Consider the following 17,033-nt stretch of genomic DNA (forward strand, 5'->3'; position numbering starts at 1 on the left):
AATGTCTGTTAAACAATCAGACGAAGTAGCAGTATGTCCCAAAGCTTGCTTACTATTCTGCTACACACTCAGAAGTATGTACATTTTCTTCACAAAAAGAGTACATACTTCTATAGCATAGTGTTCTGTGTTTATTTTCCCGTGTCATGTTCTTTTGTTCAGTTTTCCAGCCACTAGTTTGTTCCCTTAGTTTCCCTGATTTTAGTTTATTAGTCCCAATTGTCCATTGTTAATTAGCCTTGTTTGCCCCTTTGTCTGACCTGTATATATTCCCTGTTTTCCCTCAGTCTTTGTCGATTGTTGTCATTATTTCATGTCTTTGTTGTGCCATGTATGTTGATCTTGTGCGTTTGTACATTAAAGTCCTTTTGATTGGAGCTCCATCGTCTGCATGTGTGTTTCCCACAACCATGCTGTGTAACAGAACATTCGACCACAACAACACCTACATGGCTGAGGACCTCCTGTGGGGCTTAAGGCAGAGGGGTTGTCCGTTGGAGAGGCATGTGGAGGAGTTTTCTGAGCTCTCAAGTTCAATATGGAGTACCGCAAGGCTCAGTACTAGGACCGTTGCTTTTCACTCTGTACATGCTACCCTTGGGAGATATCATTAGGAAGCATGGCGTTAGTTTTCACTGTTACGCTGATGATACTCAGCTCTATATTTCTTCACACCCTGACGAAACTTACCAATTCGCTAAATTAACAGAATGTATAGCTGATATAAAAAACTGGATGACCAGAAATTTCCTACTACTAAATTCAGAAAAAACAGAGATTCTAATTTTTGGACCAAAAACTTCTTCACATAATAACCTAGAATACTGTCTAACACTTGATGGCTGCTCTGTTAAGTCTTCGTCATCAGCTAGGAACCTGGGTGTGCTCTTTGCGCATCTCTTTAAACTTGCATACACATAAACCATTATCTAAACATATACTATGTATTAAACCTCAGCAGAAAAAGAGGCAAATAATTTAAGTGCAAAAAAACAAAACAAAATTACTTTAACAAAACAATATGTTACATTATCAGCTATAAGTATTACTATGTAATAATACACAGTCCTCACTTTTCAATAAAACTACTATGCACATCCATGTTCAAAGGAAGTAATTGGTAAAAAAACTACAAGGACTTAAATCAAATTGACCTTGGCATATTTAAGCATATGTTTATTATTTTGTTTGTACCATTAATATAAAACTCTCCAGCATAAACAAACAGATTCTTGTACACACCAAAATTACTCTGTGACTTCAACTGCACTATTACAGCATACATAAATGCATTATTTGATATTTTTAAGTTATTTCTCAATATGCACTGAATTCATGTAAAACTCATTTTTATTTTTTTATTTTTCTGTTTTCTGTTTCAAACTATGTTCGTTTGGCAGGTTCACTTGCTTAATTTACACTAAACAGCAATCTCTGATAATGATTTTTTATTCAACTTTATTATGCTATAATATTCCACTGCTGAAATGAACATGACGCGTGGTAAATCCGTCCCATGCTATATGCTGTGTCATGTTTTGCTCGTGATGATGGAGCGACTTGAAGTAGAACAGAACAATTAACCAATTAGCAACATACCTTTATATTTCACTTTCTTTTTCTCCTCTTTTTTTTATTTTTATGATACTAAGCCCCTGATGGCTTTGACCTTTACATGATGATGAAACTAAAACACTTGATAAGCACGGATGACGACATTTCCTGCCGCCTTCTACATCTCATTTCTCTATTCTCTTCATAACATCAGCAGCCACTATCACCAGGAGACTTGACACTCAGATGATCGCAAGTAATCATAATGCCTTGAAATAGCAAAAGTACGAAATAATCATACTACTACTAATAATAGTACTAATAAAATATAAATAAAAAAAATCTCTTGGTGGGGCGGGGGCTCTCACTGGCGCCCCCCAGATGTTTGCACCCTAGGCGACCGCCTAGTTTGCCTATGCCTAGAAACGGCACTGTCGGGGAAACAAATGAGTAAAAATAAAATGCAAATGCTGAGGTGGATTTTTTTTGTGAAGCTTCCATGGAAATACAGTATATGTACAGAATCTCTAGCACATTTAAATTAACACACTTCCAGCAACTATCAACAAAAAAAGAAAGAAATGACGTGGACACACAAATGAGGAAGAGAAATGAAAAAGGCTTTTCCTTGTTTGTGTGTTTTTTAAAGAGTGAAATAAACAAATGATGTGATGTCCTGAATGAGAGCAGATATAATAATCACTTTGTTTAAAGACGGACAGAAACATCAGACTCAGGACAGAAACACACGACCTCTAAAGTAAGAACAACTTCATTATTTAACCACAATTAGACTCTGAGATGTTAATATGGTCTTAATGATTGTGAATCGAGTTATGCTGCTAAATTAGTATATTTATTTCATACTTTTGTGTTTTACTTTTATTACATCTACACTCTATTCTCACATTTCTTCTTCAGAAATGGACCAAACTCTATATTTGATTCTTCTTCTCATTGGTGAGTGTGTTTGTTGTTTTATTTATGGTTTATAGTTTCATCAGGTTTGACTCTGTTATGAAAAGCATTAAATCAAAGCCTCTCTTTCACAGCTCTCTGCTCCGTATCTGAATGTGTTCAGCGTCAGTATTACTTTATAAACGTGATGAAGAACTGGACTGAAGCTCAGAGATACTGCAGAGAGAGTTACACAGATCTGGCCACCGTTGACAACATGAACGACATGAACGAGCTGAAAAAGAGTGTGAATGATGGAGGTGTTAAGTATGTCTGGATTGGGCTGCAGAAGACGGGTGTTGATAAATGGCAGTGGTCTTCAGGTGATCCTGTGCTCTATCAGAACTGGGATCCTACACAACCTGAAGGCAGAGATGAGTGTGCTGTGATGATAAATGGACAATGGGGAGATATCCCATGCATTAATGAACAGTGTTTCATCTGCAACAACAGTGAGTGCAGCTATTTAAAATTTCTGTATAGACGCATTTTATCTTTAAAATAATTAAACAGATCTTCAATAAATCACCAGCTGCTCAAAGAGCTCAAGTGTTTGAATGACATCTGTCCAAACCATAAAGCAGCATAAGATTAATGAACAAATTGATTCATGAATCTGTTCTTCTTAAAGTGAACACAGGACTCGTCTTTAATAATCAGACGAAGAACTGGACAGACGCTCAGAGTTACTGCAGACAGAATCACATTGATCTGGTCAGTGTGAGGAACCAGAATGAGAATCAACAGGTTTCAAACATCATTAGTGATAACCATTTATCTGGATCATTTGTCTGGATCGGTCTGTTCAGAGTCAGAGATTTATGGCGGTGGTCAGATCAGAGTAACTCCTCATTCAGATACTGGAATACTGGTGAATCTGATTTGAATATATATGGTGAAAACTGTACAGTGGCTGAACCAAACGCTCAGGGACAATGGTCAGACTTCTCCTGCAACCAAAAATATCCTTTTGTGTGTCATGAAGGTGAGCAGATCCTCACAAACACATACAATCCATCCATCACCTGCAGATATCTTAAAGTAGGGCTGGGCGATATGGCAAATGTAATCTCGATAATTTTTTTCCCATATTGATCTGTTAATGCTGCCAGCTTTAAAAGAGTATCCCAAGTTCCCAACTATGACTGAAGCCACAAAAATTTGAGGGTTCATTTATTACATTTTAAATTATAGTTTACTAACAAAAACAGATTACATATTTGGCCTTAAAAATTAAGTCAACTTAGCATGTGACTTTTAATTATAAACAAGCCCAAAATACACTGGGACTCTTATTTTGAAATGTCTACACAATTGCAGGCTGATCCTTAACCCTCTACAGCACAGCGTTGCCCTCAGGCAAAGTTAAGTTTTCTTAAGCCCTATGTTTAGTAAATTTTTCTTTAAATGATTACAACCAATTAGAAAGGTTGAGAAAGTACCAAAGAACAGTTCAGTAAGGTGTTGGAGTTAATATCAAGCACCATTTAAAGGTGGGACGTCCTGTTCTGACACATGGTCACAGGAGCACATGGCATTGTTACGGTTGCTGGTTGTAGAGACGAGACATAAACGGAAATCCACAATGAATGGGTCTTTAATGAACGCAGGAGCAATACAAACAACCAACACATAGAATATAACATTTAGGACAGACAAGGAGTGAAGGGAGTGAGTCCATTATATAGGGAGTGATGACAATCAGGAACAGGTGCAGGTGATCCGTGATGCTAAGGAGCTGACGAGGGAAGTGAGTGCAGGTGAGGAGACAAGAGGATCATGGGATTTGGAGTCTGGGAGACAAGGGATCCGTGACAGGCATGAGAAGAAGGCAAGATTATTTGCTTTAGTAATCTTATTTAAAATGACATGAACTGTCCTTAATAATATATGTGTGTGTATGAAGGTGTAGAGAAGCCTTTTGTCAGGTTTTATTAAGTTTTTTTTATTTTGCATGTTCAGAAATTCAGTTTTTCATTTCGTTGCCTCAGGGCAATGTTGTGCGATTGTACTTTTTGAGGATGTTTTGGACAATACCTCACACTGGCAACAATGTATTATAAAAAGAGAAGATGCAAGGTTCCTGGGTGTGCAGAAACACCCAAAGTGATGTGCAAAAATTGTAACATAAACCACTATTTCACAGCAGAGAAGAAGTGCTTTTTGAAGTTTCGTACGGAGTGAAATCTCATTACATGAAGTACGTTATTTGACATGACACACTACATGATACAGACCTATGCATGTATCAAATTCAGTATATCAATGTCTTTCAAGTGTTTTTCCCTTTTTACTTAATGATTTCTTGAATTTTTTTACAAATATTTTTGATTTTGCTGATAATTTTCTCTATGATTCTGTACCATTGGAAAAATATTTTGGGGTTGGGGGAGGGGGGAGTAAAAAGTGTTAAAAACTACAAAACATGGCGAATATGCACGATCGACGCTGAGAGGTTGTTTGAGTGACTAATAATCAGTTCAAACTGATAGAAAATATTTATTTAATGTTATATGTGTTATTTTTCATCTGCAAATACCAATGTGGATTTTTTTTCATGTGCAATCAACATGTGTGCAGTAGAGGGTTAAGATTCTTACAACCGTCTAAAACATTTTATATAAAGGCCATAAAGTGACATTGTAATAATTCATCAAATTGAGTTCATTAGCAATCGCTTGGCATTAATCTGCGCTTTTCATTGATTGAGAATCATTTTGAAGCAGTCTGAAGCGCTGTTGTGTGAGCCTGTAGAACGCGCAACATGCAGCGCTCTTTCTGAAATGTCCACCACATCTCTGCAGCATATGTGGGAATGTTAGCGGGAGTAAACAGTTCTGATGCACACATAACGAGCAGGTACGAGGGGAGATTTTCCACTAGTTAACTGATCATGGATGGTTTCATTATCTTGGATGGATACAAAAGTATGAGAGGATAAATATAATAGAAGCATAAATGTGTCTCCAAAAATACTTGGGCGGCGCTGCATTCACACGGGGCGTCAGCGTCAACACTTGACAGAGGGCGTGTCTGAAGCTAGTGTTGACGCGTAGGGCTGTCACGATAACCGCAATATCATAATACCACGCTATTGACGAGCCAGCCGCAGAGGACAGCAAAAACCGCAGCAATCGCAATAGTTGCATGTTTTCTATTTTTTGAAAGGTTATGTACTTCTCGTTTTACACTTCATGCATGTCTACTAAATATTAAATAAGTTAATAATTATAGCATAATGTGTACCATGGTAATTTGTACAGAGGCTCTGTAGATTTGCACTAAACAAGCCTAAACAGACAGTGAATGTGAGAGAGATCGACTGAGCGTGTGCGATTACCTGCGTCTGTCCTTCAGACCGAGACATAGGCTGTGTTCAAAAACCTGTCTTGCTGCTTCGCTGTCTTATAAGAGAATGACTTGTACGGCAGCGTTTGTGCATGAAGGCAGGAACACACCAAGCCGACGGTCGGCCGTCTGGCAGTTTTTCTTCATCGGACGACTAAGTTTTCTCAGTGTGTTCCGCACCGTCGGCTGAAGTTGGTCCTTGTTGGCTTTTTTTCAGCCGATTCGATTTGAAATGTTGAATCAGCGTTGGAGCTCGTCGGTCCGTCGGGCCATCTGATCATTCTGATTGGCTGTTCAGCTACTGCCGCCTGCTGGTTCGGAAAGGCATTTCATCTCACGCAGGGGCAAAACTGACGTGCTACTTGGCCGCTGGCTGTATAGCGTTGGTTTGGTGTGTCAGGGCAACTTTGGACACAGACGCTGCCGACGTGAGCCAACCCTGCAGTCTGCTTTCGCCGCCACTAGTTCGTCGGTGTCAGCTTGGTGTGTTCTGGCCTTGAAGGTAGCCTACCTCACGAAATTGATTTCGGACAGACTTCTGAGGCAGCGTAACAGTTTAATGATCTACAGCAATATAGCGCAAGCTTTGGTGAGAACTAAACAAATATTTAATTACTACAGTAGTAATTTCTCGATAGAAATGATATCAAAATTGAAATATGTTGGTCAAAATCATAAATTTATACACAAACTGAGCAGCAAATGCAACTTTCGGATGCCATCTTTGTTTTTCTAGCTCAACTGTCACAGAATGGAAAGCACGGGATTGTGGGATATCAAAGGCAGTGAAGGATACATCCATGCTTCCTTCAAAAATCGATCTGAGGAAGGTATCTCATGAGACAAGAAGTGAAGCTAACATTGGATTCGGACGTGCCTTGATGCCTTCCTATCTTGAAATGTGTCCTCAGAAGGCAGCATTTTACAGTTTTCGGACGCAGCCATATATTCGTCATCTCCAAGGATAGTGAAATCTCTGCCTTAGCATCAACGCATTACTGGTCAGCTGAACCTTATAAAGTGATGCTCAAAGTTAAAATGATTTCAACAGCTTGTTTCATTAAATCGCTCTTTAAATGAATCAGTGTTTTTGAACGTGCAGTTGAATGAAGGGTTTAAAGACTCAAAGACAGTCCCTTGCCGCCACCTTGTGGCGGAACAATGTAACTGAACTGACTGACAGCCCTTCTGGAACGCACAGAGATGAGTAGTTCTGCTTATACTCGTGAAATATTAGCAGAAAGTCTTGTTTAGTCAGATTCGAGGATTGGAACTAACTATTATACATATAACAATAGCCCTACGATCTTACTGTCAGGTTTATGTTATGTAGACCCTTATTTTGACATTCTCTTCTGTTACTTCACTTCCTATTTCAACGCTCTATTTAGTTTAGTTATTGAATATGTCCATGTGTGTGTTTGTTTTTTATATATATATATATATATTAGAGGTGGGCATAGATTAATTTTTTAAATCTAGATTAATCTAGATTAATTTTGGAATTAATCTAGATTAATCTAGATTAAAATGGCTCATTTGAATTCTGCCGAAGACATTTAGAATATGTGAGATACCCAAATTGTCCCTGCGTCCCAATGTCCATACTATCCATCCTAAATAGTATGTGAGATTAAAATAAGTGTGTGCCAAAGCATAGTATGTTGAAAAGAGTATGCCAAAAGTCCCCGGATGGTCTACTATTTCCGGTAGATTTTCGAAGTGTGGATCCGTGCACACTATAGAGGCTAATATTGCCCACAACCCATTGCGCTTTGGATGAGGATTCAGTTCAGAACTACAAACACGAGTAAAAAGTGTTAAAAACTACAAAACATGGCGAATATGCACGATCGACGCTGAGAGGTTGTTTGAGTGACTAATAATCAGTTCAAACTGATAGAAAATATTTATTTAATGTTATATGTGTTATTTTTCATCTGCAAATACCAATGTGGACTTTTATAAAGATCTGATTGGCCATTAACTTTTAAATGCATCATTATGCATTAATATGAGAGTTCTCCACATGAAAGACTCGTGACTGCAGATCAACGTGCTGCATTTCTCTCCGATACGGTAGGAAATTAACTAAATGAAATGTGGAGGATGTAAGATGATTGACAGGCCAGTTTACGGAGACTGGATGCGACAGAGAACAAAGACGCAATTGTATGACATGATAGTATGTCCTAAAGCTTGTCTACTCTTTTGCTACACACTCAAAAGTAAGTACTTTTTGTTCACAGAAAGAGTATATACTTTTAGGGCATAGTATAAGTAGGCGAATTGACTAAAAGCAAATGACTAAAAGTAATCCGCCATTTTGTCCGACAAAGCAGTCAGGAGTTAGAAGATTAACCTCGGTGGAGTTAAACTTGAAAAATGTTGTATATTGATATCTTTCCGCGTTTGAAACAACATTGATTCTCATGTTCATTCATGTTTATTTGATGCTATAAATGGACTCGTAGTAAGAGATGATCGGTTTACGAGCCTCTTGAGCTGAGGCGCTACAGCATCTGTCATGACCATGGTCACGACACATTAAAGACAACGGGTTTTATTGTTTGAATTTCTTAAAAAACTACACAGTTTTAAAGCTGGGACTTTGTTAAATATCATAAGTTACCTGCTTTGTCTTGTCAGTGTCCTCTTTGCTCCGTGATGCATTTATCACTGTGTGACGTGACGGGCGTGACAGCGCCACAGCTTGTCGGACAAAGCAACAGTAACTAAGGGGGGCGGGTCTTTGCGAAGGGTCAGTTCGGCTAGGTATACATCCGCGCTAAAATATCAAGGTGAAAGTCATCATAGCTTGCGTAGAATAGACCCAGCTCCCAACCCAACTTTGAGAATAGATTAACGGCGATATTTTTTTTATCGCCCGATAAGAGTCTCGCGTTAACGCAGCACGTTAACGCCGTTAACGGCCCACCACTAATATATATATATATATATATATATATATATATATATATATATATATATATATATTACATACACACACACACACACATTCGCCATTAAGGCAGTAAAACCGCATATCGCGCTATTGAGCCACTCAAATATACCGCAAGGGAAATTCCTAAACTGCGACAGCCCTATTGACGCGATCGTTATAGTGATAACAGCTAATCACATTACTTTCCAGTGTTGCACGAACGCAATTGGCTAGCGGCTGCTCTAGGGTATTTGCATAGAGCGATCTGATTGGATGAAGCCTGCATTCGCACTTGAAAAGTTGAGAAATCTTCAACTTCTGCCGCTTGCAACGTAAGTGAAGCGAAGCGACGGAACCCATAATTCAGTTCGGCAACGCATGATGTCACCCATTCAAAGAAAATGAGAAGCGTTAACGCCGGCGCCCCGTGTGAATGCAGCGTAAAGGCTGATTTATACTTCTGCGTCGAGTATACGGCGGAGCTACGGCGTAGGTTGTTTGTCCCACGCGTAGCCTACGACGTAACAATGTGTCAATTCTACGCTGACCGCAAGCGTTGTGATTGGTCTGCTAGAATCCCTCCCTCAGGTCAAAAAACTGGTGTGGACCACTCAGAGAAGAGCAAGCACTTTCAACTTCCATAGGAATGAAAAACGCTCCATTTCAGGGGACACATACAGTCAAACTGCAACAAAAGTCGTTACCTATTTGCCGCTTCTCTGCCGTTTCTGTTTGTAAGCTTCTCTGACAAGGTACATGACAATCTGCTTCTTCTTCGGCTTTTGACTTGATACTCAACATGACCGCGGACACTGCCTCCTAGTGGTCTGCATACATGTCGACGCGGACAACGACGCAGAAGTATAAATGAAAACAGGCGCATAGCCTACGGTGCAGAGGCTCCGGCGCAAGTCCGACGCAGAAGTATAAATCAGCCATAAGTCTATGGGTGCGTCTCAATCAGCTCCCTAGTTCAGTAGACAGGGCACTGATCAGGGAGTCGGCCACATTCATTTACATGATATACTGATTCACAATTTAGGACGCTAGAGAGCAGATTGAGACGCAGGGCATGTTTTGGGAAGCACTGTGATGGAATAGGTTGGTTGGTCTTGCTTTTCACCATCTGACGAAATATTTTACAGATCGTTTTAATCTGCACCTGGTCGCTTTTCAAATAACCAAACCACTTCCATATAACTGAATTTGTGCTACCTTTTTGTCGACAATTTCATCATTTTTGAATAATAACTTGAGGTTAGTTTCACTTTCGTCGCTGCTTCCACTCATTTTTGTCGTCCTTGTGTCGAGTTTGCTTTGCAATGTGCCATAGGAAATTGACTTTGTTCTGCATATTTCTGCTGTATGATTGGCTCTTATATTAATCCATATCAAGTAAAAATGCCTAGAGCTTATCATCGTTATCAACATTTATTTTATATGATTCGATATGATATCGTTTATCGGCACAGCCCTATCTTAAAGTTCACACTACATGTCTGACATGACAAATTCCTCCACAGTGTTTGTTCTGCATGTTGTTTTTGATCAGTCTCTCTCTATGGTTTGTTTTGTGTCCAGATAAACTGATCCTGATCAAAGAGAATCTGACGTGGCCTGAAGCTCTGAGATACTGCAGACAGAATCATGTGGATCTGGTCTCGGTTCATTCAGAAGAGATTCAGCGTCGTGTGATGAATGTGGTTAAACAGGAGTCTATGGAGGCGGTGTGGTTGGGTTTACACAATTACTGCAGCATGAACATGTGGCTCTGGTTGAGCGGAGAGATCGTGTGCTATCAGAACTGGGCTCCAGGGAACGGAGTAGAACCGGAAGACTGTCGCCTCGAGAAGAGAAAAGGAGCAGTTCAGTCTGGAGGAGATCAGCGCTGGATCAGCCTTCCTGAATCTCGCAAACTCAACTTCATCTGCAGAAATGATGAGTGAAAAAACATGTGAATGTTGAGGTTAACTGTTTTCATTCTTCATTTTTTCTCTTATTTACTTGTATTTGTTTTAGTAAGTTCTGAGTGAATCTGCTAACAGATAAATTTTAATCATCATGGCATAATGTGATCTTTTTAAAATGTTTTAACATTAATGTTTAATATTCTTTAGATGTTAAGTGTGTTTTGTAAATCTCTTTGTATATCTGGTGTGGTTTCGTCTCTCTATGTTTTCACTAATCTTATCTATATCAATAACTGGTTGAATGTGAATCTGTGAGCAGCAGCTCTTCAGAATAATATTGTTTGTGTCTCAGAATGAAATCTGGTTTATTCTTAGAAAAGCTGAAGTGAAGTTTGGGTATAAAATATCTTGTGTTTGAACAAAACCATCAGATAAACATGTGAAACAGAACATGAGCTCAAATAAACTCATCTACAGTCAGTATTCTCGCCTCTGTTTATTTCCTGATTTTCAATGTCACAATGACCGCTCAAATGACAGATATGCAAAACTTGAATTTGATGTGTACAGTGATTTCTGATTTGGTTTCTTCTGCTTGCAAGAAAAGAGCAAGGCTCAATTCATAGAAGCGATTATTCATTTTTGAGTAAAACACCATTCAGTAAGGACAAAAGCATTAATGATTCATAAATGCACAGTTCAACAAAATTAAAACAAAAAAATACAAATTTATAAGAAAAATATCCAAAAAATTCAAATACACAAGTCCTAATTCAGGGGCTCATTCAGCATGACAAAACCTTTAAACAAAAAGTAAATTAATTCAAAAATTAGATTTGGTTCTGTAGTAATGTTCAAGTTCGTGGGGAAGGAAGAAGACAAAGGGTCGGCTTTTGACTGCTGACTGAGCTTTATTTCGTAAAATGAAAAATGTCCAACAAAAGTCTGTGCACCGCACAACAACGAAAATAAACAATCCACAACAGGGCTTCACTCCAGAACGGTATAAACAATCCACAATAGGGCTTCTCTCCAGTGCTGTTGTCGTGCTCAGTGTCTCAGTCAGCAGTCCCTCTCTCTCTCGCACACTCCTGCTTCTCCTGGTGTTTTATCCTGCCTCCGCGCCAATTACTGGAATGAGAAACAGGTGTTTGTAATTTACATTTAACCCCCTCACTTACCACGCGTCTCCCGACACTCTCTCCAGTTGCAGACCTCGCTGAACCACGCCCCCCTCGCCACATACCCCCACCGCCCGACTCAGGCCGGGGAGCCATCCGGCCTGCAGCCCCCCCCCCATTTCTGGAGAGGAAATCGGCCACAGCCATCTGAACACCCGGCCTGTGGACCACCTTGAACTTAAAGGGCTGTAAAGCTAGATACCAACGGGTGATCCGCGCATTGGTATCCTTCATGCGGTGGAGCCACTGCAGAGGAGCGTGGTCCGAACAGAGGGTGAATTCCCGTCCCAGGAGATAATAACGGAGGGTGAGGACGGCCCACCTAATGGCAAGACATTCTTTTTCTACGGTGCTGTACTTAGCTTCTCTCTTGGAGAGCTTACGGCTAATGTACAGCACCGGCCGTTCCTCCCCCTCTATCTCCTGGGACAGGACAGCACCCAGCCCCCTGTCCGACGCGTCAGTCTGCAACAAAAAGGGGAGAGAAAAGTCAGGAGAATGAAGCAGTGGCCCGCCACATAGAGCAGCCTTCACTTGGGTAAAGGCCTGCTGGCACAGCTCCGTCCACTGGACCGTATCTGGTGCATCCTTTTTAGTTAGATCAGTCAGCGAGCTGGTGAGGTCCGAATAATTAGGTACAAACCTTCTATAATATCCCGCCAGCCCGAGGAACTGTCTAACCTCCTTTTTGGTCTTGGGGCGCGGACAAGTCGCAATTGCTGCGGTCTTATCAATTTGGGGACGCACCTGTCCATGCCCCAAGTGGAAGCCCAGATACCTTACTTCCACGCGCCCAATTGCACACTTCTTCGGGTTGGCCGTGAGCCCAGCCCCCCTCAGCGATCTCAGGACGGCCCTCAAATGCTGCATATGCCGCTGCCAGTCATTACTGAAGATAATAATATCATCCAGATAGGCAGCAGCATATGCACCATGGGGCCGCAAAATTTTATCCATGAGCCGCTGAAAGGTAGCCGGTGCCCCGAACAGCCCGAACGGAAGTGTAACAAATTGGTGCAATCCAAACGGCGTCGTGAAAGCTGTCTTTTCTTTGGATAATGGCGACAAGGGGATCTGCCAATATCCCTTTGTTAAGTCCAGTGTCGAATAAAATCGAGCCGTACCGAGCCGGTCAAGCAGTTCGTCCACCCGTGGCATTGGATACGCGTCGAATTTCGACACTGCATTCACCTTGCGATAGTCCACACAGAACCGAACTGAGCCGTCCGTCTTGGGAACCAAAACTATCGGGCTCGCCCAGTTACTGCTGGACTCTTCTATTACTCCCATTTCAAGCATTGCCCCTAATTCTGCCTGAACTACCTTTTTTTTGTGTTCCGGCAACCTATAAGGCCGGCTGCGAACCACCACGCCCGGCTCTGTCTCGATGTGGTGCTGAATGAGGTCAGTACGGCCCGGTAGGGGAGAAAACACGTCAGCAAACTCTGCTTGTAACTTAGATAAATCAGTGAGCTGGGAGGGCGAGAGGTGATCTCCCCCTGGAGCCAGAGCGAGGGATTGTTTTTTGACATTCGCCTCTGGCCCGAGATCATCCTCCCCGCTAATCACCGTCGCCAGCATCACTGATTCCGCCTCATTCCATTTTTTAAGGAGGTTGAGGTGGTAAATTTGACGTGCTCCTCTCCTATCCGACCGTATTACCTCATAATCGAGATCCCCAATTTGCCGTGTAACCTCAAACGGTCCTTGCCACTTTGCCAATAATTTTGAGCTTGAAGTAGGGAGCAATACAAGCACTTTATCTCCCGGTGAAAATTTGCGTAAGTTAGTTCCCCTGTCATACAGTTGGCTCTGTTTGTGTTGGGCTTGTAACAAATTCTCCATGGATAGCCGCCCCAGAGTGTGGAGTTTTGCTCTCAAGTCCATCACAAACTGAATTTCGTTTTTAGCCTGAGACGGTCCGTCCTCCCAAGTCTCTCTTAGGACATCCAGCACCCCGCGGGGCTGCCGTCCAAAGAGAAGCTCGAAGGGGGAAAACCCCGTGGAGGCTTGCGGGACTTCTCGTACTGCAAATAACAGGGGTTCTAGCCACTTATCCCAATTTTTGGCGTCTTCCCTAACGAACTTACGAACCATGGATTTAAGCGTGCGGTTAAAACGTTCGACCAGCCCGTCCGTTTGTGGGTGAAAGACGCTGGTACGAATCGATTTAACGCCCAACAATTCGTAGAGTTCGCGTAACGTGCGTGACATAAACGCCGTGCCCTGGTCAGTGAGGATTTCTTTCGGAATCCCCACTCGGGAGATTAAACTAAACAGTGCGTCCGCAACACTCTTAGCGGAAATGTTGCGGAGAGCCACTGCTTCAGGGTATCGCGTTGCATAATCCACAATGACTAATGCAAAGCGATGCCCCCTTGCTGATCGCTCTAATGGCCCGATGAGGTCCATACCAATTCTTTCGAAGGGGACCTGCATTAATGGGAGGGGGCGCAAAGGCGCTTTTGAAGCGGCCGGTGGATTCACCAACTGACATTCACGACAAGACGCACACCACCTGCGCACGTTCTCGTGAATGCCCGGCCAAAAGAATCGGGTCATGAGGCGATTTAGTGTTGCCGTTTGTCCTAAGTGACCAGCCATTGGATTAGAATGAGCCGCGTGGAAAAGCATTTCCCTGCGGCTCTTTGGAACTAATAACTGAGTTGTATCCTCCTTTGTCTGAGTGTCTTGGGTCACTCGATACAACCTATCCTTTATGATCGCAAAATACGGATAATTCAGTGGGCGTCCAGGCTGGAGAGGCTGACCATCGATAGTGCTGACCTTTTCAAAAGCGTGTTTTAACGTCTCATCCTGAGACTGCTCCAGGGGGAAGTCATCGCGATCCGAAAGAATTAGTCTCCCGATTTCGCTCTGTCCCCCTGAGGCAGTACTCATTGGTCCCTGGTCAGTCTCCCCCACCTGCACGCGCACATCCTTACCCGGCGAATTTTTATTCCAAGAGGCATCCGAGCACAAACAACCCAATAATTTATTAAACGCAGGCCAATTCGTCCCCAAAATTATCGGATGCCGGAGGTGCGGGTTAACTGCCACCTCAACATTATGCTTTTGTCCCCTAAATTGGATAATGACTGGCACTATAGGATATTTCACCACATCCCCGTGCACACACCGAACCCTAACCATGCGGCTTGTATCCAATGCCCCGGATGAAATCAGGCTTTGATGCACCGAGGTTTGGTTACATCCTGAGTCCACCAAAGCCTGATAGGTACCCCCCTTGATACTCACAGGAATTTGGTACCCGCCAGCTTGACCAGGGGCGGCCTGCGGAACGTCCGGGACCCGGATCAACGTCCCAACCTCCATAATCGGACACCTGTCCACGAAATGCTCCGGGTCCCCGCAACGCCAACAGGCCGGCCCAGACCTGCCCGCCGCTCTCGTGGCAGGGAGAGGGTTAAATGGTTGGCGCGGAGAGAGGGGAGAAGCAGGAGTGGGGTCCAGCCCGGCAGCAGATGGTCCCGCCCCCCTGGGCGGGACCCGAGGTCCGGAAAAGAATCCCTGTTCAGTCCCGCCCCGCCCCCGGGGCGGGACACGAGGAGGGCCGGGCGGACGAGACCTGGGGAGAGGGACAGGCTTAGAGAGAGAGGAGGATGGAAGAGAAGGAGAGAGAGAGGCAGATGGAAGGGGTTCGCCGACCCCTGGGCACGCCACCATGTGGTCCTCCGCGAGGTGGATGGCCGAGTCCAGCGACGTGGGACGGTGGCACTGGACCCACTCGGCTGTTCTTTTGGGCAGCCGAGTTATGAACTGCTCCAGCACCACCAGATCGATGACTTGCTCCACGTCGCCTCCCTCGGCCAGGAGCCATTTGCGGCAGGAGTCCCGGAGCTGTTGGGCCATCACGAAGGGCCGACCGGACTCGCCTAACTCCAGTGAGCGGAACCGTTGGCGATGCTGTTCTGGGGTCCGGCCGACCCGCTGAAGTATGGCCCTCTTCAGGTCGTCGAAGACCAGGAGGTTCTGTACAGGCAGCTGCTGCGCTGCCACCTGCGACTCACCCGAGAGCAGTGGGATGAGTCGCATGGGCCACTGATCCCGGGGCCAACCTGACACCTCCGCGGACTTCTCGAAAAGGTCCAGGAAGGCCTCCGGGTCATCCAGCGGGCCCATTTTGTTGAGGGGAAGATGGGTGGGCGCAGCCAGCTGTCCGGTGGTCTCCGTACGAACCTCCCGGTCGATCCAGCTCCGGAACCTCTCGCGGTCTTCCTGCTGGACCTGAAGGATGGCTTGGAAACGCCGCTCCTGATCCGAGCGGAGGTCCAGCAGGGCTTGATGTTGGTCTTGGTGTAAGACCGCGAGGGATGTGATGATGTCCGCAAACGGCACGGCGGAGGGCGTTTGCATGGCGGCGGCTCCCTTCTTCCTTCCCGGGTTTCGGCACCAGTGTAGTAATGTTCAAGTTCGTGGGGAAGGAAGAAGACAAAGGGTCGGCTTTTGACTGCTGACTGAGCTTTATTTCGTAAAATGAAAAATGTCCAACAAAAGTCTGTGCACCGCACAACAACGAAAATAAACAATCCACAACAGGGCTTCACTCCAGAACGGTATAAACAATCCACAATAGGGCTTCTCTCCAGTGCTGTTGTCGTGCTCAGTGTCTCAGTCAGCAGTCCCTCTCTCTCTCGCACACTCCTGCTTCTCCTGGTGTTTTATCCTGCCTCCGCGCCAATTACTGGAATGAGAAACAGGTGTTTGTAATTTACATTTAACCCCCTCACTTACCACGCGTCTCCCGACACTCTCTCCAGTTGCAGACCTCGCTGAACCACGCCCCCCTCGCCACAGGTTCATTCAAACTTTTTTGGTGTGCAAATCATAAATTTCAGTATTAATTGGATATGCAATTATTAATTAATAAAACTGCCCCTGTAGTCTAGTCTTGTTTGCTTGTTTGCCCTGTGTTTTTGATCATTGCCTGGTTTCCCATGTTCTGCCTGTTCTCTGCCTGCCCTGGACTGCCTTTCTCATCTCGTCCTGTTAGGATAATATTTGCCCCATGCCTGGACTTTAGCCTGGTTATCTGAATTACCCTTGTCCTTGTCCACTGGATTACATTCTCTGTTTGTTGACCATCACCTGTCCCTGGAATGCTCTTTGTCTTGCCCA

General features: G+C 43.6%; 2 protein-coding genes across 3 annotated transcripts; one reads left to right on the forward strand and one right to left on the reverse strand.

The window, feature by feature from the left end:
* Nucleotides 1-2,203: 2,203 nt before the first annotated feature.
* On the forward strand, nucleotides 2,204-11,087 carry LOC125269655 (C-type mannose receptor 2-like). Of its 2 annotated transcripts, XM_048192588.1 has the most exons (5): nucleotides 2,204-2,314; nucleotides 2,476-2,514; nucleotides 2,607-2,963; nucleotides 3,143-3,496; nucleotides 10,385-11,087. In XM_048192588.1, exons 2-5 carry the CDS (start codon nucleotides 2,478-2,480, stop codon nucleotides 10,747-10,749), a joined length of 1,113 nt encoding a protein of 370 aa, XP_048048545.1. In that variant the 5' UTR covers nucleotides 2,204-2,314; nucleotides 2,476-2,477; the 3' UTR covers nucleotides 10,750-11,087. The 2 variants fall into 2 exon arrangements, with proteins under 2 accessions (XP_048048545.1, XP_048048546.1); XM_048192589.1 differs by lacking the exon at nucleotides 3,143-3,496.
* A 697-nt stretch (nucleotides 11,088-11,784) lies between these two features.
* LOC125269654 lies at nucleotides 11,785-16,487 on the reverse strand. Its single transcript, XM_048192587.1, has 2 exons — nucleotides 15,153-16,487; nucleotides 11,785-11,844 (listed from the first exon to the last, which is right to left on the reverse strand). The coding sequence occupies exons 1-2, from the start codon at nucleotides 16,269-16,271 to the stop codon at nucleotides 11,842-11,844; spliced, it is 1,122 nt and encodes a 373-aa protein (XP_048048544.1). The 5' UTR covers nucleotides 16,272-16,487; the 3' UTR covers nucleotides 11,785-11,841.
* Nucleotides 16,488-17,033: the final 546 nt, after the last annotated feature.

This window comes from Megalobrama amblycephala, linkage group LG6 (genome assembly GCF_018812025.1).
Source record: "Megalobrama amblycephala isolate DHTTF-2021 linkage group LG6, ASM1881202v1, whole genome shotgun sequence".
NCBI classification, from domain to species: domain Eukaryota; kingdom Metazoa; phylum Chordata; class Actinopteri; order Cypriniformes; family Xenocyprididae; genus Megalobrama; species Megalobrama amblycephala.